This window comes from Chiloscyllium punctatum, chromosome 24 (assembly GCF_047496795.1).
Source record: "Chiloscyllium punctatum isolate Juve2018m chromosome 24, sChiPun1.3, whole genome shotgun sequence".
NCBI classification, from domain to species: Eukaryota; Metazoa; Chordata; class Chondrichthyes; order Orectolobiformes; family Hemiscylliidae; genus Chiloscyllium; species Chiloscyllium punctatum.
Genome location: NC_092762.1, coordinates 70,692,283 through 70,717,035, shown reverse-complemented (window position 1 = coordinate 70,717,035; position 24,753 = coordinate 70,692,283). Strand labels below are relative to the sequence as shown.

The 24,753-nt window shown below is 40.9% G+C and overlaps 1 protein-coding gene across 4 annotated transcripts in view; it reads right to left on the bottom strand.

Moving 5' to 3' along the window:
* Positions 1 to 24,753, bottom strand: part of LOC140494681 (rho GTPase-activating protein 45-like) — a 174,865-nt gene that overhangs the window by 23,540 nt on the left and 126,572 nt on the right. For all 4 annotated transcript variants that reach the window (XM_072594149.1, XM_072594147.1, XM_072594148.1 and 1 more), the window contains 6 exons: positions 23,424 to 23,488; positions 22,322 to 22,432; positions 19,285 to 19,365; positions 12,635 to 12,814; positions 7,616 to 7,753; positions 6,881 to 7,071 (listed from right to left, as the gene is read on the bottom strand). In XM_072594149.1, the coding sequence (XP_072450250.1) occupies positions 6,881 to 7,071; positions 7,616 to 7,753; positions 12,635 to 12,814; positions 19,285 to 19,365; positions 22,322 to 22,432; positions 23,424 to 23,488 (766 nt within the window). The remainder of the gene's footprint in view (positions 1 to 6,880; positions 7,072 to 7,615; positions 7,754 to 12,634; positions 12,815 to 19,284; positions 19,366 to 22,321; positions 22,433 to 23,423; positions 23,489 to 24,753) is intronic.

Below are 24,753 nucleotides of genomic sequence, written 5' to 3'. Positions count from 1 at the left end.
CTGAGGGGTGACCTTACAGAGGTTTACAAAATCATGAGGGACATGGATAGGATAAATAGACAAAGTCTTTTTTCTGGGTTGAGGAAGTCCAGAACTAGAGGGCATAGGTTTAAGGTGAGAAGGGAAAGATTTAAAAGGGACCTAAGGGATAACTTTTTCACACAAACGGTGGTGCATGTATGGAATGAACTGCCAGAGGAAGTGGTGGAGACTAGTACAATTGCAACAGCTAAAAGGCATCTGGATAAGTCAATGAATAGGAAGAGTTTAGAGGGATATGGGCCAAGTGCTGGCACACGGGACTAGATTAATTTTGGATATCTTTTCGGCATGGCCGAGTAGGTCTGTTTCCATGCTGTACATCTCTATGACTCATATTTGAACTGAAACGAACCAATATGCTCAACTTTCAATTCTGTCAATGCCACATGTCTTTTTTTTTTATAAATCTTTGAGCATTACCAGCATTATCAGTGACTTCAGTCAAATGCTGCCTTGAGATGAAAGGTAAGCACTCTCATCTCACCCTGGGATTCAGCTCTATGTTTGGATCAAGAGATTTAGAGTTGAGTGACCCTGACAGAGTTCTAATTGAGCATTGATCATTGAGGTTATTGGTGATTCAATACACTTGATAGGACTATTGATGGCACCTCCCATCAATAGAGCAGCAATTGGTCCTGCGTTTTATGGGTAGGACGTAACTTACAATTTCCCACTTTTCTGGGTACACATCAGTGTTGTAGCTGTACTGGAACACTTTGTCTCAGGACCCAACTAGTTCAGGAGTGCAGGTTTTCAGGAATACTGCTGGGACATTGTCTTTGCTGTATCCAGTGCTTCCCAAATATTGCCGAGAGTGTGGTGCTGGAGAAGCACAGCAGGTCAGGCAGCATCCGAGGAGCAGGAAAATCGACGTTTCAGGCCGGAGCCTTTCATCAGGAAACTTTCTCCTTCCCAAATATTGCCCCCACAACAGTGACTCAATTTCGAGGCTGAAAATGTCATGATCCTTCAGTCAAAACTGTGAGCCTAGGTGAGGGAGGGGTTCTGGTTGGCCACTCTACTTACTTGCTCATGACCGTACTTTAGGTTCTGGCTCCATTTTGGAAACCCCTGGTGTTCATCATTTTCTTGACGTCACAAAGAATGCCTTGAATTGGCTGGAGACTGGCATCCACAATAATGGGAATCACAGACTAAGGTTGAGATGGTTCATTGAGTCAGCATTTCTAGTTTCAGCCTTGTCTGGCTCTTCACACAAATGAAAATGTAAAGAAAAACCCTAAACTTCCACAAAATGAAGCTCAACTCAATTCTGAGAAGTTGAGATTTGTTCTGTTAAAAAGAATGTACAGATGCACCACTTCATTACCAATGTAGTGGTTATCGATCATAAAACTTGCTCTTTCCATTACGCTAGACAAAGTAAACAATTTATGACAGGACTGCTCCATATGCTTCCAAGAAGCTCCTCACTTCAGTTCCATAAAATTATTTCAAACATGTCAATGCCTCGATTATATTAATGTACAGGGAAGTGTCATTCAAACATATTTAGCATTATAAAGTGCAGCCAGTCCTCAGCAATGTTTTGAAACATATAGATATTTGAATGTTGATGGTCACAAAAGTGCATTGTATATGGAGGGTTTACTATCACTGCCTTTTACAGCTTAGAAAGTCACCAAAATGACAGACAATGTGAGTAATTCACTCTCCTCAGGGTCTGCTTCTCTCGTTGAAAGATAAAGAAGCAACAAAACAATATGTGGGAATCTACAAATATTTAAATGTCTTTCAAACTGGGCGAGGTCTAACCAATTCCAGTTCAGACATCCTTTTGATTGTAAACACTAACGACAGGTGATTAGTGAATCTATAGAGGCCATTCTCAAATGCAGGGAGGAACAAAGCAGCTTTTGGCTTTCCCCTTTCTCCAGGGCAGTGCACATGTTTATCAAAGCAGCTCGATTGAGATCAGTAATGGGAGATCGGGACGGTCACTGTACTGCTCATGGTTGCTCTGGGGGTCCGCGCACACTCATTCCCAGGAAAGGCAGAGTGAATGTAGCTCACCATTACAACAAAGCTTTTGGGTCATAGCATGAGGCAACATCAGATTTCATTAATTATACCAACAAAACTGGTTTTCACTTTTGACTGACTTTGTTCCACCAGCATCGCTGGATTTTGGTGTGTTAGCCCGAGGGTGTACCCGCTATGGTTTAATTGGTAGCACCTCCTGACTCTGGGATGGTTATGAATTTAAATTCCACTTGAGAAACTGGGGAATAAAATCAATAATGTCAATGACATTGAGAGTCGTCCTGAGGGCATGCTGCACCATTGGTGATGTCATCCTACCATTCAACGGTCTGGCCTTTCAGTTAGACATGAAAATTCCTAATGAGGTGGCCTTGTCAATAGTCATTGTGGTTATGTGCAAATTAGCTACAGTGTTTCACAGATAACGTTACTGACCATATTTTAAAAAACTTCATTGCAAAGCAAGTTGAGACAGTCTGAGGTTACGAAAGACACTACATGTATCTAAGATTTTCATATTCTCTTGATATTTGGAGTAACCAGGAAAGATGCGCGAAACAGTTTCATCCAAATGATACTCGACTTGAAAGGCAACTGAATCAAAGTATTGACAAAACGGAAACTTGCATCAAACAGTATAAATTCTGATGTATCAGCACTTGAAATAAGGTGGCATGGTAGCTCAGTGGTTAGCACTACTGTCTGACAGTGCCAAGCACTGCTGTCTGACAGTGCCAGGGTTCAATTCCACCCTTGGCGAACTGTCTGTGTGGAATTTGCACATTCTCCCCTTGTCTGCACGGGTTTCCTCTGTGTGCTCCAGTTTCCTCCTACAGTCCAAAGATGTGCAGGTTAGGTGGATTGCCATGCTAAATTGCCCATAGAGTCCAGAGTTATGCAGGCTAGGTGGGGGTTAGCCATGAGAAATATAGTGAAAGGGTGGGATGCTGATCGGAAGGTCAGTGTGGACTCTATAGGCTGTAGAGATTCTATTTCTGAAAAAAATGGTCCAGGTTTTAGGTACAGACCTTTTGTCTCAAGTCTAAATGCAAAATACAAAACTATTTCCTTTCGGTTTTTGATGGATTGGTTATATGTAACTGCATTATTTTCTCTGTAAAGCAGAAAGCATCATGGGGTACATAAGTCAACTGGATACATTTCAGGAGAGAAGGATTGAAGCACACGGCAGGAAAGTGGGAAATCAAGGTTGATCTGTTGCAGCCCCAGCCTTCACCTGCTGTGTGTTCTTAACTTATATACATTAGCAAAAGTAATACACTATGGCCGATGAATAACTTTTTATTTTGAGCTGCTGTTAGGATGTGCAAAGTTCTATGATTTTGGGAAATGGAGAAGTGTTTCTCTAAGGGTTTCCCTAAGGCTCAAGACCCATATTATTAATCCAATTGTTTATCTTTGTCCAGGCTTTTGGAATGCTCCAGGACCTCATCCAGCAGTAGCACACATTACCTCAGACTCTCTGTTTAGTGTCACATTGTTAAATGGTGCCAGCCTACAGCAGGTAGTTAAATCAGCTTGTCTTAATTGCTGATAGGATGTCATTGAATAAATAGACAGAAAACAGAAGTGGGACATGATTTGCTGGCACTAGTGATTGATAACTTTTCATATGATCCATCCTCCTTATAACTAGAATTGTATTTAACAGGGCAGGGTTTTACAGTTTCAAAGCTTTTGCAACATTCTTTCGGTCCCAGATAGACTTCAAGAGCTTGCTGCTGCATGGTGAAATAGAATGTGTCTGTTTTAATGCTGATGGTAAATTTAATCAGGTAAACTTGCTAAACATCAGCACAAAATTGTCAAATCTTTGCCGACAAAGCACCTGCACCCTGAAAGAACAATGGTAAATGAAACACGATGGGCCTGATCTTTTGAGCACTCTGATCTTTACAATGGCATGCAGATGTGGAGGATCCTGAACCAAATTTCAACATTTCTCACTTTTGCCAGCAAGTGCAAGAGGGTGGGATGTGAATCTCACAGAAAGGAAACTCCCCTTGGCAAGGCCATTTGAACTTAGCACAGAGTTCAAGCTGACCCCATTTTAGCTGTTCCAAGGCATTAACCTGCAATCAGAAATCTCAAATTGGTTCACAAGGGAAATACCTTTACTGTAGTTTGGAATGTTAGTTGTCTATTACCTAATGTTTTAGTCTATTTTCATTTTTGTTTGTTACGGTAATAGACTTATAAGGTGAAATCCCTCTGCATCGTTCTTTTCATTGGTTGCTGAGAAATTTATATCTCTTCAAAGGTTGTTGGTTACTATGGGGATCAGCAATACTCACAGATTCACAAAACCAGTCCATACCAAATATAGTCCCAAACTAAACTAGTCCCACCTGCCTGCTCCTGGCCAATATCCCTCCAAACCATTCCTACTCATACTTATCCAAATGTCTTAAATGTTGTAATTGTGCACACATCCACTATGTTCTCAGGAGGTTCATTCCACACGCGAACCCCCTCTGTGTCAAAAAATTGTCTTTTTTAAATCGCTCTCCTTTCGCCTTAAAAATGTGCCACCTAGTCTTGAAATCCACCATCCTAGGGAAAAGACAACTACCATTAACTCTGTCTATTCCCCTCATTATTTTGTAAACTTCTATCAAGTCACCTCTCAACCTCGAATGCACCAGTGAAAAAAGTCCCAGCCTTTCTTTATAACTCAAACCTTCCATATCTGGCAACATCTTGGTAAATCTCTTCTGAACCCTCTAGAGTTTAATAATCTCCTTCCTATAACTGGGCGACCAGAACTGGAGTCAAAAAGTGCACTGAAAAAGCACAGCCAGTCAGGCAGCATGCGAACAACAGGAGAGTCGACGTTTCAAGCATAAGCTCTTCATTGGGAATGTGGGGACCAGAACTGGACACAGTATTCCAGAGGAGACCTCAAGAACATATCACACTATCAGTGTCCCAACAGCATTTCATCTTGTCTTTTTTTTTATCCCTTAAAGCACAGTTTACTAACAGGGAATGAGACGGAGCTGATCTGATCACATAGAACATAGAACATAGAACAATACAGCACAGAACAGGCCCTTCGGCCCACGATGTTGTGCCGAACTTCTATCCTAGATTAAGCACCCATCCATGTACCTATCCAAATGCCGCTTAAAGGTCGCCAATGAATCTGACTCTACCACTCCCTCGGGCAGCGCATTCCATGCCCCCACCACTCTCTGGGTAAAGAACCCACCCCTGACATCTCCCCTATACCTTCCACCCTTCACCTTAAATTTATGTCCCCTTGTAACACTCTGTTGTACCTGGGGAAAAAGTTTCTGACTGTCTACTCTATCTATTCCTCTGATCATCTTATAAACCTCTATCAAGTCACCCCTCATCCTTCGCCGTTCCAACGAGAAAAGGCCGAGAACTCTCAACCTATCCTCGTACGACCTACTCTCCATTCCAGGCAACATCCTGGTAAATCTTCTCTGCACCCTCTCCAAAGCTTCCACATCTTTCCTAAAGTGAGGCGACCAGAACTGCACACAGTACTCCAAATGTGGCCTAACCAAAGTCCTGTACAGCTGCAACATCACCTCACGACTCTTGAATTCAATCCCTCTGCTAATGAACGATAATACTCCATAGGCCTTCTTACAAACTCTATCCACCTGAGTGGCAACCTTCAAAGATCTATGTACATAAACCCCAAGATCCCTCTGTTCCTCCACCTGACCAAGAACCCTACCATTAACCCTGTATTCCGCATTCTTATTTGTCCTTCCAAAATGGACAACCTCACACTTGGCAGGGTTGAACTCCATCTGCCACTCCTCAGCCTAGCTCTGCATCATATCTAAGTCCCTCTGCAGCCGACAACAGCCCTCCTCACTGTCCACAACTCCACCTATCTTTGTATCATCTGCAAATTTACTGACCCACCCTTCGACTCCCTCATCTAAGTCATTAATAAAAATTACAAACAGCAGAGGACCCAGAACTGATCCCTGCGGAACTCCACTTGTAACTGGACTCCATGCTGAATATTTACCATCTACCACCACTCTCTGACTTCGACCGGTTAGCCAGTTTTCTATCCAATTGGCCAAATTTCCCTCTATCCCATGCCTCCTGACTTTCCGCATAAGCCTACCATGGGGAACCTTATCAAATGCCTTACTAAAATCCATGTACACTACATCCACTGCTCTACCCTCATCCACATGCTTGGTCACCTCCTCGAAGAATTCAATAAGACTTGTAAGGCAAGACCTGCCCTTCACAAATCCGTGCTGGCTGTCCCTAATCAAGCAGTGTCTTTCCAGATACTCGTAAATCCTATCCCTCAGTACCCTTTCCATTACTTTGCCTACCACAGAAGTAAGACTAACTGGCCTGTAATTCCCGGGGTTATCCCTATTCCCTTTTTTGAACAGGGGCACAACATTCGCTACTCTCCAGTCCCCTGGTACCACCCCAGTTGCCAGTGAAGACGAGAAGATCATTGCCAACGGTACTGCAATTTCCTCTCTTGCTTCCCACATAATCCTAGGATATATCCCGTCAGGCCCGGGGGACTTGTCTATCCTCACGTTCAAGAAAAACACAGGCACGTCACTTGTGTCTTGTGTGTCAATTTGAAACATGACTCAAAGTCACAGTTTACTTGATACCAAATTGCTGAGTAGTTGAGCAATAGATTACGGTCGTGTCAATCCTGAGAATGAATAAAAGAAAATCACATCCATCGTATTCATTTTACTTGATTCACTCTCTCACAAGTACTTCTCGCTAATATGAAGAATTCAGGTGGATAACCAAGAGTTAATAATAAACGTACACATACCCCGTTACTTGAGATGAATATGATTCAAAATCATAATGTGCTTCCGTTTCAGCTTCCATCTGGAGGTCTTTGACATAAGATGCATATTGCTGGCCTGGGTCATATAGCTTGCTGCTCTCACAGAGTGTCTGGAAGTGCACAGGCAGTGGTGCCGTTTGCATGTGCATTCTCTGGTAGTATGAGATGGTGGCCTGCAGATTCCAATAAAGAGATTTAAACAGAGTAAGCAGACTTTGGAGTTTTTCTAAAATAATTGGAGGGAATTAATAATTAATAACCAGAACGCTCACTGGCAGAGGATTGCTGACACTTCTTTTACAAATCAAGTTTTTACATCACTAATCGTTGTTAGACTCCTAATATTGAATTTATAAATGTAAGAAGAAATGTTTCCTCACTCTGTGCTTTCTAAAGCATGTTTATCTGCCTTACTCAGCCTCCCAGGAACCTCCCACTATGTTGGTGTCCTTCATTTTCCAACCATATTCCTGGAAGTGTAAAGGCAAGACTAGCATGGAAATAGAAGCTGATGTGCAGGCACAGTACTTGCAATTTACCAACTGTTGCCAGTTTACCCTTTGCCTACAGCAACTTAAAATGAATGCTTTAATCTCAACAGTGAACTTTGAACAGCCCTCATCCTTCCTGTGAACACTTGCTGTCTCTCCAGTTTCCTCTTTCAGCTCAAAAAGCAATAACCACATTGAAAAGTGAGTTAAATGAAGCCATACACACCGATTTCAATGTCTGGTCACTCTGTTTGATGATTTCCTGGATCTGTCGCAGTACATTCACTTTCACGTCTTCCAGCTCTTGTTTTTGTGTCTTGGCATCTGCAATGCATGTTCTGTATGTTGCCTCAGCTTCATCAGCCTGCAAAATACCAGCATTAATAAAGTATCCTTTCTAATATGATTGGAAGCAAATTCATACCAGAGGGGCCCAGGAGCACTGCCTTACACAGAAAGCTGTGAATTTTCAAGTCCAAAAAGCTCGTTAAAATTAGACCAATTCAAAATTTCAAAATTGAGATGGATGGATTTTGGTTAGGCTTTAGTGAACTGAGATACAGTACTGAGGCTGGCAGATGAAGAAGCTAAAGATACAGATCTGACAAGATCGGATTTAATGGCAGTAGCTCCAAGCAACTGAAGATTGTTTTCCTGCTCCTCCATACTTGAAACAAAACAGGATTCAGTTCACTAATCATCCACTGATCTTCTACTCAACTCCCATAAAGAAAATAAAAAGAATAAAAATCAAATTAGAGTCATAGAGATGTACAAAATGGAAACAGACCCATCAGTCCAACTAGTCCTTGCCGACCAGGTGTCCCAAATTAATCTAGTTTCATTTGACAGTGTTTGGACCATATTCATTACCCATCCAAATGCTTTTCAAATGTTGTAATTGTACCAGCCTCCACCATTTCATCTGGCAGCTCATTCCATACATGCACCATCCCCTGAGTGAAAAAGCTGCCCCTCAGATCTCTTTTAAAACTTTCCCCTCTCACCTTAAACCTATGCCCTCTAGTTTTGGACTTCCCACCCTGAGGAAAAGATCTTGGCTATTCACCCTATCCGTGCCCTTTGTGATTTTATACAACTCTGTAAGGTCACCCCTCAGCCTCTGACGCTCCAGGGAAAATAGCCCCAGCCTATTCAGCCTCTTCCTCAGCTCAAACCTTCCAACCAGGCAATGTCCTTGTAAATCTTCTCTGAAACCTTTCAAGTTTCATAACATCTTTCCTTTAGCATGGAGACCAGAACTGAACACAATATTCCAAATGTGGTCAAACCAATGTCCTGTACAGCCACAACATGACCTCCCAACTCCTATACTCAATGCTTTGACCAATAAAGTCAAGCATACCAAACACCACCTTCACTACCCTGTCCATCTGCGACTTCACTTTCAAGGACTATGAACCCGCACCTTCAGGTCTCTTTGTTCAGCAACACTCTCCGGACCTTACTATTAAGTGTATAAGTCCTGTCCAGTTTTTACCTCTCCAAATTTAACACTTCATGTTTACCTAAATTAAAATCCATCAACCACTCCTCGGCCCAATGGCCCATCTGATCAAGATCCCATTGTACTCTGAGGTAATCTTCTTCACTGTGCACTACACCACCAATTTTGGTGTCATCTGCAAACGTACTAACCATACTTCATATATTCACATCCAAATCATTTATACAAATAACAAAAAGCAGTAGACTCAGCACTGGTCCTTGCAATACACCACTGGTGACAGTCTCCAATCCGTAAAACTATCTTCCACCACCACCCGCTGTCTACTACCTTCAAGCTAATTTTGTATCCAAATGGCTAACTCTCCCTGTATTCCATGTGATCTAACCTTACTAACCAGTCTACCACGTGGAACCTTGTTGAATGCCTTGCTAAAATCTATGTAGACAAGGTCCACCACTCTGACTTCATCAATCCTCTTCATCACTTCTTTGAAAAACTCAATCAAATTAGTGAGACACACTTTCCCAGGCACCAAGCCATGTTGACTATCCCTAATCAGTCCTTGCCTTTCCAAACACATGTAAATCCTGTCCTTTAAAATCTCCTCCAACAATTTATTCACTAATGAAATCAGGCTCACTGGTCTATAGTTCCCTGACCTCTCCTTACAACCTTTCTTAAATAATGGCATCACATCAGCCAAACTCCATTTTCTGGCACCTCGCCCATAGTTATCAATAATATAAATATCTCAGCAAGGAGCCCAGCAATCACTTCCCTAGCTTCCCACAAAGTTCTGAGATACATTTGGTCGGGTCCCATGGATCTACCCACCTTTACGGGTTTTCAGATGTCCAGCGCTTCCTTCTCTGTAATATGGACACTTTTCAAGATATTATTATTCCTCCATATTCTCTAGCTTCCATATCCTTCTCTAGCAAAAACTGACACAAAATACTCATTGTTTCTGAAGAAATTTTGAAAATGTAGATTTGTGTGTTTGGGAAATTTTGTCTGTGCACTGCATTTCCCCATGAGTGTGTTGTCAACTTGAGGGAAATTCCAATGTGCTCACTAGCCCAATGTTTATAGCAGAACTTTACACTTCCTCTAGAATTCTTCTTAGTTCCCTGGAGAAGCAGTCAAACTACCCATAATGTCAGAAAAGGATCAAGAATTACGGGGACCATGAATTAAAGCTGCAAGAACAGGGAGGTACAGAAGGCAAACTGATATAAACAAGAAGAGCACCCGAGAGCTGAAGAAAATAAACTGTCAACAGGTGGCATAGAATTGTACTACATTGTTGGAAATGGCTCCAGATGCTACAAGTATCATGACCATGACCCTCTAGTCATTCCCCCATTGTAATTCTAACAAGGGGCCAGTACAATTACCAGGGAAAGGGAGTTTAGCCAGGCAGCTCCTGATGTTAGTTAAAGACTGGTAGTTTCATTTGAAAAAGTATTTTAAAAGGCTTTATACAATGCCATGAATGTATTTATTAGTTATGCAGTTTCAATGTAAACCACAAAGCAGACTGTTACTAACAAAACAGTTTCAGATCACAACAAACCAAGTAATTTGACATTCAGTTCATTGTTACCAAGGTACAAAATGTTCTAGCCTTCCAACATGATATTCAGTTTATTGGTCAAAAGGGAACCTGGCCTTGCTTTCAAATGTCAAAATTGAGTATTCCTTAACTGGACACAAATGTTGCTAGCTATGTTGTGACAGCTGTTACACAGAACATGGAACAATACAGCACAGGAATAGGCCCTTCAGCCCACCATGGATCTGCTGAACATGATGCCATTGATCCCATCTGCCTGCACATGGTCTGTATCCCTCTATTCCCTAGCTGTTCATGTGTCCATCTAAATGCCTTTAAGCTTTGCTATTGTATCTGTTTCCACCATCTCTCCTGACAGTGTGCCAGACACCTACCATCCTCTGTGTAAAAAAAGGTTCCTTGCACATTTCCTTTAAACATTCACCCTTTCACCTTCAAACCATGCCCCCTAGCATTAAACATTTCCACCGTGGGAAAAGGACTGACTATCCACCTGCCTCTCATAATTGGCATACTTCTATCCTCAGTCTCCAAAGCTCGAGTGAAAACAATCCAAGTTTGTCCAATCTTTCTTAATAGCTAGTACATTTCAATCCAAGAAACATTCTGGTAAACTTCTTTTGCATGGTCCCCAAAGCCTCCACACCCTTCCTAAAGGGTGGAGACCAGAACTGCACACAATACTCCAAATGTGGTCTGACTAAACCTTGCTACAGCTGCAACACAACTTGCCACCTTCTATATTCAATGTCCTACCCAACGAAGGCAATCATGCCATATGCCTTCTTTACCACCTTACCCACTTGTGTTGCAACTTCCAGGGAGCTATGGACTTGCACCCCAAGATCCCCTTTGTATATCAATTCTTTCCGAGTGTCCTGCCATTTACTGTATATTTTCCCCTTGCACCTAACCTCCCAAAATGTATCACATCAAACTTGTTCAAAATAAACTCTGCCAGTTCTCCGACTAACATTTCAACTGATCTATATCCTGTTGTAATCTTTGACGACTTTCCTCATTATCCACAACTCTACCAATTTTCTTATCATTTGCAAATTTACTAATCAATTCACCTATATTTTCCTGCAAATTACATATATGTATCTGATCCTTGTGGAAAATCACTGGTCACAGACCTCAATTCAGAAAAGCAGCCCTCCATTACTCCCTGTCTTCTATGGCCAAACCAATTTCATATCCAACTTCCGAACTCACCATGGATCCCATGTCTAAACAGAAACATCACACCTATATTACAAACTTTAAAAAATTCCACTGGTGACTAAGGAAGCATGATTTACATGTTCATATCATCTTTTCCCTTCAGTTTTACAACAAATACAATGCTTGTTTGAAATCAACTAAAATCACTGATAAATTAAAGAACAAAAGATTATGATATGGCTTTTGGAAAATTATACAATAACAGCAAGAAGTCTGTCACCATCTGAATTTCTGATTGAAGACGTTTTACAATATTAATATGCCACCAGAACTTGCAAAATTACTTATTCTTTAATTTGATGTGCAATATTACTTTCTGTGTCTGCATTTGTCATGCCATTGACAGAACATCTAATGAATTCCTCGTAGCACCAGATCATCTTAACTTCAAGACAAGTGTATGCATGTTGTATATCACATTGATTGGTTTTTAGTTGTCTGTTTTTTGTAGAATGAGATAAGGGTTTTAATTTTATTTGTGGTCTGAATGATCTCAGGCTGTTTATCTATTTGGTTCAAATATCAACATTCAATGCACCCAGTGATAATCAGGTTCTGGCCCCTCTAAGATTACTCTGTAAGTTGACAAATGAAAATCTTTTTAACAAATTAATGATTGGAGAAGTATATTTTCCTGTGTTCTGCATTAGCAATACCGTCTACATCTACTTTTTCTGAAAGGAAAACGTCACAAAAACCCACACGGAGAATGTACACAGACACACACACAGACACGATAATACTGAACGATGTGGCAGGTTCACAGGGCTTCTCCTATTTTCTCCAATTCAATGACACTAAGGGGCTAAACGATTAGTAGGAGGATATGTTAGAATGCATAAAAAGGGTCCGCATGCCATTTTTAACAAAAAAATTACATTAGATTAATACAGAGGTTCATTGTTAAAACACGATAAAATGTTTGAAAATATGCCCACAACGAGGCAGTATATTCACTCTTCAGGCCTCACCTTGTTGCGTGCATCCTCCTCTGTCCTCCGCTTCTTGTCTAGAGTCTTACTGGCGTTGCTGCTGCTTGCACTCTGCTGGTCCTCTTCCGCTTTCACTGTCAGGATCTTGGCCTTCTCGTATTCCTCGGAACGTTGCATGTACGCCTGCTTTGCCTTTTTAAGGTTCGCCTCGGCTTCTTGCTATGAGGTGATAACAGAAAGTCAGTCTGGTTTACTGGACAGAGGTGAGCTATGGTTGGTCCAGGTCAGATGGAAACTCTTGCTGCTTCACAAAAGAAAAATGTTGAGGGGTATGTTACTATTACTGAGCAGCAGTGTGTCAATTCAAATACATTCAGAAGTGGCCTCACACTGTTAAGTTTATATTTGCCGAATGAATGCACCTAAATGAGCTGAAAAAGAACATAATAAGAAGAGTAGGCCATTCAGCCCTTCAAGCCTGCCCTTCAATATGATCATGGCTGATCTGCCCCAGGTCTCAACTCCTGTTTGATTCCTCATTGCCCTCAACTGCTCAATATTCTGAAAATCAACCTCTTTCAATACTTTCAATGATTTAGCCTCCCCAACTCTTTGGGGTACAGAATTCTAAACGTTCACTGCCCTCTAGGAGAAGAACTTGCTTTGCATTTCAGTTTTAAATGCGTTTATTTTGTAATTATGTTCCCGAGTTCAAGATTCCCACATTAGAGGTAACACTTTCTCAACATTGACCCTGTCAAAGCCACTAAGAATCTCGAGTATCAATAAAATCATCCCTTAGTCTTCTTAAGTTAACCCCTTCATTCCAAGAATCAGCCCAGTGAATTGCTTTTGAACAGCCTCAATGTCCAGTCTTAAGTACAGGAACCAAAACTGCACATAGTACTCCAGGTGCATTCTCACCAACACCCTGTACTGTTTGCAAACTCCAAATTCATATCAATAAAGGCCTAAATTCCATTTGTTTCCCTAATAACTCGCTGCACCTGCATGTTTCATATAGACGGACACACAGATCCCTCTGCACTGCATTCTGTTTGGAGTCTTATTCATTAATTTAGATGGCTTTAATTAGTCCCATTGATCATAGAACAGAATCTCTACAGTGTGGAAACAGGACATTCGGCCCAACAGGTCCACACCGACCCCTGCAGAGTATCCCATAGAGGCCCATTCCCCTATCATATTACTCTACATTTCCCATGACTAATGCACCTAACCTACACATCCCTGAACACTATGAGCAATTTAATATGGCCAATCCACCGTACCTGCACATCTTTGCTCTGCGGGAGGAAACTGGATCACCTTAAGGAAACCCACGCAGACACGGGGATAATGTGCAAACTCACACAGTCGCCCAAGGGTGGATTCATTCCCGGGTCCGTGGCGCTATGAGGTAGCAGTACTAACCACTAAGCCACTGTGTTGCCTCCAAAGATAGCTTCATATTGACCCAAGTACTTTAGGTGAGCAAAATCTGTTGGTTGGATTCATACTGGGGAACCTTAAGGCATGGATTTGTTCTTTCAGTCTTCCAACAGCTGCTTTTACCCAAGAAACAATGATGCCAAAAGTCTTCTTGTTATATGATTCATTTTGACAAGATCTCTTTCTTTCAAAGGAGGCTGACCTTTACACAGATGGTATCACATTAAGTAAAAATAAGGCAAGGCCAATCAAAATAAATCCTAACAAATGCATCTGCCCTTTAAAGTCAAGATTTAACTCCGAGGTTACTCTGCACTTGTATCTGATTTGGTGGAATTTCTTGCACATCCTTTGGTGTGAGCAGCAATCACAATGTGACACCAAAAACTGGAACTGAGATTCTTCTCATTTATTTTCAACTCGGTCCATAGCAACCCAACGGACATTTCTCAAATTCACTCCAAATTATCTTTAAAGTCTCAAAACACTTTTCAGTGAAACATCATTCTCTGTCATCAATCTCAATCCTTACTGTGCCTTCTGCTGGTAATTAATAATGAAATTAAAATCATTCTCCTTTTTAGGCCTCCCAGCGTATTTGGCAGGTAATTCACAAGTTTTGACTCAAGCAAGCCAGGAATACCCCCAACCCCTGAGATAAATTCCTGCTTTTTGCTGATCTCAGCTGGAACTATGCCAATGGTGCCACAGTTCAGAAGTCAAGAGGGAAAGCTATCCAGGTTTTCCATGCCTGGACACTGTCCAATGCTATCTCCGTTGACAAGTGCACAATAGGCTTGGCCAAGTTGCACCCAGAAATTAAATGGCCTGTGGGCATTTCTCATCAACTCGCACACTGCAGTGACCATACACGACAGCTAACAGAAGGCAATAGGAGCTGGTTAAACACAAGAGGCAGCAGGAATGTCTTCAGTGGGGGGGAGCAGAATTAATGATAACAGCATTGCTGCAAATGGAGGACAGTTTGGGAGACTTATTCCAGTCTATTTTGCATACTTCTTCAAATGTACAAACTTGGCACCATTTTTACAAATTTCAGAACAGACTGGGGAGTCTGAGTTTGTAAAAATGGTGGCTCCCTTTGTGAAGAAAAAATAATTTCAGCTTGGGTCAAACCAAGTGCAAGCTCATCTGCCAGCAGTCTGACTATTTCCTGTGCACTTCCTCTGTCTGTTGCACATTTTCATAAGGAACCCATTTCCTGCAGTTGTTTTATCTGATACCTGCTATGAGTGCAGCAGATCTGCAGGAGAAAATGGCAGCTTCAAAAAGCTCTACTGTTCCCTCTGTGGTTGCCCTGGGTTAATTTTAGACAATGAAAGCTTTACTTCATGTCACCTTTCTGTTTCTTTTTCCAACATCAGCACTGAAATGCAAGTGCACACAACAGATTTTCTTTCGTAGACCTTTTAAATTAGAAAACATTCCTCTTCGGTCATGACATGTGAAAATAACGGATGCTACGACCATTGAAAATACAGAGGAGATAAAGCCAAAAGGGTATGGTGGAGTGGGAGGGTGGTTAAAGTGAAGACATCAGATTACAACAGGATCTTGATCAGATGGGCCAATAAGCTGAGAAGTGGCAGATGGAGTTTAATTCAGATAAATGCAAGGTGCTGCATTTTGGGAAAGCAAATCTTAGCAGGACTTATACATTTAATGGTAATGTCCTAGGGAGTGTTGCTGAAAAAAGAGACCTTGGAGTGCAGGTTCATAGCTCCTTGAAAGTGGAATCGCAGGTAGATAGGAGAGTGAAGGCAGCGTTTGGTATGCTTTCTTTTATTGGTCAGAGTATTGAGTACTGGAGTTGGGAGGTCATGTTGCAGCTGTACTGGACATTGGTTAGGCCACTGTTGGAATATTGCATGCAATTATGGTCCCTTTCCTATCGGAATGACATCTCTCTGCACGGCAAACTAGCCATCAAGTCAACTGAGTTAACCAGCCTCCTCTACACTTCTTATAGTAGGACGAGCAGGTCAAATTATGAGAATAAGTTTGCATTATATTTCCTTAAATAGAAAAGGTGGAGGGGTAATCTAAATGAGGTGCCTGAAACATTAAAATAATGACTGAGAACAGATTACTAATAGAATAAAATTTCCATACCAGAGGAAATACACAAAATAAAAAGGGTGCATTCTTAAATATGAGCTAAGTCCTATTACAGGGGTTTAAAAAAAAAAGAGAAGCTCTTTCACACAAATCGAATTCTCCTTATCAAAAGACTGTGGACTTATGAATAATTGGAACTTAAGATTGTGGTTGGTTGATTTTTGTTAGTTACGGCCATCAAGGAATAATTAGGGTAATGGAGTCAATGTACTTGATCCTGCCAAACACCAAAACAGGCTTGTGGGTTGAATGGGTTATGCCCATTTCTATAACTTCCAACTTGATCACCTCAGAACAATTGCTGAAATCAGAATTGTCCTTGCTGAAAAGTTGCAAAACTCCAAAGGTGCATCCCTGTAAATAGAATTAGGAATAGCTGGACTTCCCTTGCGGTTCATCAAGTTTATCCAATGATTGGTTAAGGGATACAGACCAAGAGAAAGCAATGGTTGCTACTTGGTAATTTCACTCTGTATGGTCATTACAATTTCTGAAGAAAAATATAATTGAAGCTTCCCTTTTCTCACCATTAATTTGAACTCCTGACAGAACTGATCAAGCATGGAAGATCAGGCGAGGACAATGTCTTAACTTTTCAAATTTCCTGTAATAACACAGCTTGGAAATGTTTATTACCAAGATGATTAATTGTTTCTGCTAAAGGCTACTGATGAACCAGCAGCTCCTCATGGTTTTATTATGGCAAAGAGCCAGTGAAAAGAGAGAACACTGATGTAGATAGAGTCATGGAGTCATACAGCATGGAAACAGACCCTTCAGCCTACCAAGTCTATGCTGACCAATTTCCCAAACTACACTAGTCCCACCTGCCTGCATTTGGCCCAGACCCTCCAAACCTTTCCCATTCATGTAATTATCCAAATATCTTTTAAATGTTACAACTGTACCTGCATCCACACTTCCTCTGGCTGTTCATTCCAAACACAAACCACTCAGTGGAAAAATGTTGCTCCACGTGTCCTTTTTAAATTTTTCTGCTCTCACCTTAAAAATATGCCCCTAGTTTTGAACTCTCCCACCTTAGGGAAAAGGCCTTTGCTATTCACCTTACCTATGCCCCTCATGATTTTATAAGCCTCTATTAAAAAGGTCACCCCACAACCTCCTACACTTATTGAGAAAAGTCCCAGTCTATTTTTCTCACACAAGTCTTCAATTCCTGGCAACATCCAAGTGAATCTTTTCTGCACCCTCTCCAGTTTAATAATATCCTTTCTGTAACAGGGCAACCAGAACTGCACACAGTACTCCAGAGGGGCCTCACCAACATCCTGTAGAATGTGAACATGATATTCCACCCCCTATACTCAAAGGCCTGAGCAATGAAGGCAAGTCTGCTAAACACCTTCTTAACCACCCTGTTGACCTGTGACATAAATTTCAAAGAATTATGTAGAGGTCTCTCTGTTCTACAACATCCCCCAGGGCTCTTCCATAAGTCCTATCGTTGTTTGTCTTAACAAAATGCAATACCTCGCATTTATCCAAATTAAACTCCATCTGCCACTCCTTGGCCTATTAACCCAAAAGATCTCTTTGTAATCTTAGATAACCTGCTTTATTGTCCACTATGCCACCAATTTTCATGTCATTTGCAAACTTTACTAATCATGCCTCCTATATGCTCATCCAAATCATTTACGTAAATTATAAACAAACGTGGACCCAGCATTGATCCCTGTGGCATACCACTGGTCACAGGCCTCCTGCCAGAAAAACAACCCTCCACACCACGACCCTCTTTTGTCTCCTACCGTCAAGTCAATTTTGTATCCAATTAGCAAGCTCATCTTGAATCCCATCAGACCTCACTTTACTAATTAGCTTACCATGCAGAACCTTATCAAAAGGCTCCACTAAAGTCCAAGTAAACAATGTCCATCACTCTGCCCTCAATCCTTTTGGTTATTTCCTCAAAAAACTCAATCAAGTTTGTGAGAAATAATTTCCCCTGCAAAAAACCATACAGACTATCCCAAATCATTCCTTACCTCTCCAAATGCATGTAAATTCTATCTTTCAGAATCACCTCTAACAACCTACCCACCACCGATGTCAGACTCACAGGTCTATCACTCCCAGGCTTTTCCTGACAGCCTTTCTTAAATAAAGGCACAGCATTAACTGCCTCCCAATCCTCCGTATGGCTCACCCATAGCCGTAGCTGATACAAATATTTCTGCCAGGGGCTCTGCAATTTCCTCACTAACTTTCTATAATGTTCTGGGATACACTTGATCAGGTTCTGGAAATGTATCCACTTTAGGTTTTTGTAAGACCTCCAGCACCTCCTCATCTGTAATGTGAACTGTTTGCAAATCATCAATAAGTATTTTCCAGAGTTCCTTAGCCTCTATTTCTTTCTCCACAGTAAAAACTGATACAAACTATTCATTTAATATCTCTCTGAGTTCCTGAGGTTCAACACAAAGTCGACTTCATTGATTTTAAAGCGGCCCTACTTCTCTCTAGTTGATAAGATGAAGCAGCTACAAAGTTAAAAATTAATTAAGGCTAAACTAACAAAACTAAAAAGAGAGTGCTGGAGAAACCTCACAGGTCTGGCCACATTTGTGGAGTCAGACACAAAGTTTTGAGTCTGGCATGACTCATTTCCAGAACTGGGAACGTTAGAAAAGTGTAGAACAGAAAACACATTTGCAAGGCAGTGTCTGCATTGTACTTCTACACTAGAGGGGCATTCAAACCTTTGCAAACAAGAAATGCAACAGTTAGTAAAGCATTTTGTTAGTTTACATCATTCATTAAAAAAAACTTTCTAAAATGAAGTGCATTTGAGATTGAGCCATTAAGAATAAACTGAAAGCACAGGAAATCTACATTTGGCTGTCAATTAAAGAAAATCAATATTGGAGGATGGGGATTTCATTTTCAATCATCACTGATTCACTCCGAGCTCAAATGCATAATATCTGGGAAAAACGGGCTCAAACGCAGTAGACTGTAGGATGACTACAGTGACGGGGAGATAAAAATATCCCCTCCAATTAAAGTGTACAACCGTGTGTCAAAATGAAGGAAATTTGGAGGACAAGTAATTCAGTTGTTTCTCGTACCAGCTTTCTCTGTGCCCGGTGCCATTGTTCTTTAATTTCTTTTCTGCGCTTTTCATGATCCAGCCTTCTTCCAGCTAATGGCTATGTCAAAAAAAAAAGACAATTTCACAAATTCAGCATGAATACCTCTTGCACACGCTGCCGATGAGAGTATAATCAATAGAATGTCATTGAGCTGAACTCCCAACAAAGTGGGAACCCAGAGGATCTTCAGGTTGAGTGGGTAGAACTCAGACTTGCCAGGATTGTAGCCAACTCTTCTCTCCTTCCATTTACTTTGGGATGGAGATCAGCAGCTTGAGTTGATGGTTGGAAATGGAAACAATCGAGGAACTGGATTACGGGTGAGGGGACAACACAATTGAAGATTATGAAGACAGTCTGCAGAAACCTGGGGCTGGAGAGGCCTCCTATTCCTCCACAAGGAAGATTTTGAAAATAGGGGTCTCGTAGCCTGCTCAGCTCTCTTCTGGGTCCAGTGCTACTTGGCTTCTGTTGTTTATGACAAAACCCAAACTAGGTGTTAAATGCGGACATGAGATATAAAGAGCACTGGGGTCTGAATGGCACCATTAGGCCATTGCATTCTAACAAGATGTCTGCCTATCTCAGGCACAGTTTTTAATAATAATGTGGGTGACACAACACTGGGAACAGTTAAAAGCTGAAAGAACTGCAAATGCTGTCAATCAGAAGCAAAAGCAGAAATTGCTGGAAAAGCTCAGTAGGTCTGGCTGCATCTGTGGAGAGAAATCAGAATTAACATTTCAGGTTGAGTTACCCTTCCCCAGAACTGGGAGTGTAGTGCTCACTGCTGAGGTGTGAACCCCGTTCTTGTCTGGTATGAATGGTACAAAGCTGTTGACATTTTGGGTTTGGTCTGAGCTAAGGGACCCAAAAATCAGAAATTCATTTCTAACAGTAAGTTGTGAAATACACTCACAACTGGGCTTCAAATATAATAAGTGAATGAATTTGGATTCTTAAACAATGACTAGTTAGAAGCTGTCAAAGACTAATGAATACTGGGAACAAAGAAAACCACTAATGTCAAGTCAAATACCCCTTCCATAAGAGGTCCTTGACAAAAATTCAGATTGAAGACCATTAGATGAATTTCTGCTGTGCCTCCTGAATTACTGCCAGAAACTCCTGCCATTGCTGCTAGGCTCCCATTCTAATTAATTCCTCCATTGTTCCTTTGTAGTTGCTTTTACTCAATTGTAATATCATTATATCCAACTCCAGCTTCTCCATCTCAAACTGCAAGGTGAACTATATACTCACTCGCATATTTGCAAGAATGATTAAATATTACAAAATATTCCACAACTAACAATGCAAATAAGTTAGTTCTCAGGTGAAGAATCCTTTGAAGAAAGGATTCCTTTGCTCCAGATGTTGGATCCAGAACCAAAGAGGTGGATTTCTGGCAAATTGGGAAACAGCAGAAAGGACAGACACCTCTAGCCTGTACCAATCAGTCAGCAGGTGCTTAAACCTCATCACTAACATGTCCCATTGCAAAGCTCTTCATAGAACATGTGGCTGGGGTAGAGCAAGCTAGTCATGCAACACTGGTTTTGTGATGTTTACAATCCTACTTTTGCTGACACATTGTAAACTGTTTTCATACATTTCCACATAGACTGGATGAGGAAAACCTGCTGAAAAGTGCTACCTAGATGCAAGATGAAAACATGTACTAGTCTGTCCTGAATCCAATATATAGCATAATGGGCTTACAAAGAATGTAACTCTGAACCTCTCACAGGCACAGCCACTGCTTGACATTTCATGATGTCCCCCATGACCTCCTTTAATCTTTTCCACATCCTCTTTTCCATCTACTCCTTTCTCATACCTTTCCCCATTACCCCACCTCTCATCTCACTGCACTCTCTTTATCCACCTCCTAATTCCTACACAAGATATACAGCGCTGAAACATGTCATTCAGCCCAATTACTTAATGCTGTTGCTTATTCATCACCTGAACCTCTTCCGGTCTTTTCTCATCTTAACCAAATATTTTCTCCTCCCTTATGTGCTTGTCTTGTTTCCCCTTAAAACTATATATTATTCACTTCAACCACTTCCTGTGGTAGCAAACTCCATATTCTTTGTTTCTTTGAATTAAGAAGTAGTTTCTTCTGAATTTCCTGTTGGATTTCTTGGTGACTATCCTATATTGGTGGCCTGTAGATACAGTCTTTCCCACAAGAAGGAACATTCGCTTTTAAACCCCTCTGTTAGATCACCCTTCTACTTCCTTCTGTGAAGACAGAAGAGTCCGAGCCTGCCATTTTTTTCTGGATATGTCCAGTGTATGCATTTCTGGTATCATTCGTTTAAACCTGTTCTCACCCTCTACAGTGGCGCTCTCTCTCATTTTTACGTTACGGCAATCAGAACTGCATGAAATATTAAAGTGAGACATTGGCTCAGATTTAGTATCATCCCCTTAATTTTCAATTCTATTTCTTTTGCAATGAATTCTAATGCTTGATTTGCTATCTGCATTGGTTTTGCTAACCTGTGACATAACATTTAATTCAGAGATTCCTTTGCTTCTCTAATCTATCAAAAACTTTCATCTTCCAAGGGATAACTGACCTCCCATATTTATTAGATTGTAATCTAATCATCAAATACATCTCACGTGGGTTGAACGTCACTTCCTAATTAACAATCTTGCAGATTAGGCAAATAACATCCTCCTGTAATTTGTTGCAAATCACCTTTATAAGGACTTCCTTCCCTCTGTGCTCCCAAGTGCTTGCATCTAAATATTCTGCACCCTTTAACCCAATTGTGACTTGGTCTTGATTTCTTGTGTGCAATGCCATAGGAGATGAACTTGAATGAAATGAATGTTAACCTCAAATACTTAAAAACAAGATGTATTTAGCATGCAAAATGTTTTAAAAAGATAAATAGTCTCTAATTTCCTCCAAGAAACACCATTTGTTTGACAGCCATGCAATAATAAATCTATTGTAATTTCTGGATTCTTGTTCTGGAGTGTATCTGGTTACCTGGAGGAAGGTTTGGTTCTGGAGGACGTTAACTCCTTGTATCATGCTTTGTCCGAAATCCAGGTCCTGTTCCAGAGCCAGCGAGTAAATTGACAGAAAAGGCACATGATACTAAACAAACAAAGCATTGATGTTAAAATATAAGTCACTCAAAGAGGACACAGAGTGAAGAAACATATTGTAACGTATGTTACATAATGTGTTCCAGTGTACAATCAAGTGAAAGCTATGGCTATAACACTGACTGGACTCCTTGTATCTTATGTTTAAAATTGGCACAATATGGGATAAGTTTATATTCCTTTTTGCTTCTTTTAGTTTCACTGCTTTTAGTACAAGAGTGAAGCACTGATCAGATTAGTTCAGTTAATTCTCTTGAATTGCTACAGTCTGTGTTGTAGGTAGAAAGGAAGTTCTAGGATAAAGGAATCACCAAACATTTCCAAGACATGGTGAGGTGCAACTTGGAGGGGATTGATGTTGTTTCCATGTGCCTACTGTCCTCGGAACTTCAAATTGTAGAGATCATAGGTTTGAAAGGTCTGAAAGATACCTTGGCAAGTTGTTGTGGTGCATCTTACTGATGGTACACACTGTAGCAAAAGATACAGCAGCGGAGGAGGGAGTAAATGTTGAAGGTGATGGATGGGGTGCCAGTCAAATGGGCTGCTTTGTCCTGAACAACATTGAGCGTCGCATGTTGTTGAAGTTGCATTCACCCAGGCAAATGGAGAGTATTCCTCCAAACTCCTGACCTGTGCTTTGTGGAGGGTGGAAAAGCTGTGGGGAGCTAGGAAGTGAGCTACTTGCCACAAATTCCCAACCTCTAACCTGCTTGTGTTCACAGTATTTGCAATTCTCTCCAAATGGATTATCTCAGAAGTACAAGTCTCAACATAAAACATTGGACTGGGGTATGAAGTGACCGTTTGTAGAGAGAGAGCATAATGAGACTTGTACACTACCTACATGTCATCACGTACCGCTGCTGTAGGAGAACAAATCCAAAAGTAAACTGAATTTTAATTAGCTTCTTTAGTGCACTTTAAAATTTAACAGTAAGTACTGTCCAAGCTCTATTCATTCATGTCCATTTCCTTACCTCTTGAGTAATAGTGTGTCTACAGGTGTGGATCAGTTTTGTCAACCCTTTGGCAAAGTCCATTTCTGCGGAAAAAATACAAAATACTCCTGTCATAAACAGGAAGCGTGTAATCACATAGCACTGTTCATATACATTTTCTTTCACTTTATACTGATGATGTTTCTTACTGAATTCATTCACTGTTAAATACTATTCACACAAATAACTGGAGGATACAATGACAAGATATTTATCAGGTATCTATTGTAGACATTTGTCTGTAACAATCAGTTGAGACTTGTTTGATCTCCTTCAGTTGACTAGATTGAAATAATATTAAAAATCACACAACACCAGGTTATAGTCCAACAGGTTTAATTGGAAGCACTAGCCTTGGGAGTGCTGCCCCTTCATCAGCACAACCACCTGATGAAGGAGCAGCGCTCCGAAAGCTAGTGCTTCCAATTAAACCTGTTGGACTATAACCTGTTGTGCGATTTTTAACTTTGTACACCCCAGCCTAACACCAGCATCTCCAAATCTTAAAATAATGTAATTCTTTTGTGGTTTCTACCTCAACCCATCTGCTACTGAAACACTCATCCACACCAATGTATCTTCATGCTCATCTCCTCCAATGTTCTGCTTTCTCCCCACTCCCTTCTTCCAGCCACTGTAAACAGGCAGCTCAAGAAACACTCTACTTCCCAAGATCTATTCAAAATCAGTTCTCGTCAACCTGTCACAGCCATCACACTGGCTCCTGGTTTATCAACGGCGAAAATATTACATTCTCCCCTTTGCATTTAAATCCCTTAGCAGCTTCGCTTCTTTACATTTCTGTTACTAAATGATGTATTAATGCAACCTTCCTGTCACTAATTCTCTGGTGCTCTGGCCTCTTGTGCAGCCCTCCCTCATTTCTTCCCACCATTAGCAGCAAAGTGACCTAGGCCAAAAGATCTTGGAAGCCCCTACTCAATTCCTTCAATGACTATCACTACCTTTAATAGATATGCATTCCAACTTAACTGACTACGTTTTTGGTCACGTTCAGTCCTAGTATCTTTTCCTTGGTTTGACTTGGTGACACATGCTTCTATCTTTAAGGTGCGACAGAAATGAAAGCATTAGAAGGAATTATAATCTCTCTCCAAAGTGAGGGCTTCTCTACAATCCAGTATATTGGTTGCTCTAATTCATAACTTGTGTTTGATCTCCACTCACCGCTAAATCCAATTGTTTGGTCACCACTAGGTATTGACCAAGTTTGCAAGTGACTGGTAACTATTTTGATACAAGTGACCAAAAACATCTTGGAATCTGGACTTGCCAAACAGAAAGCAAC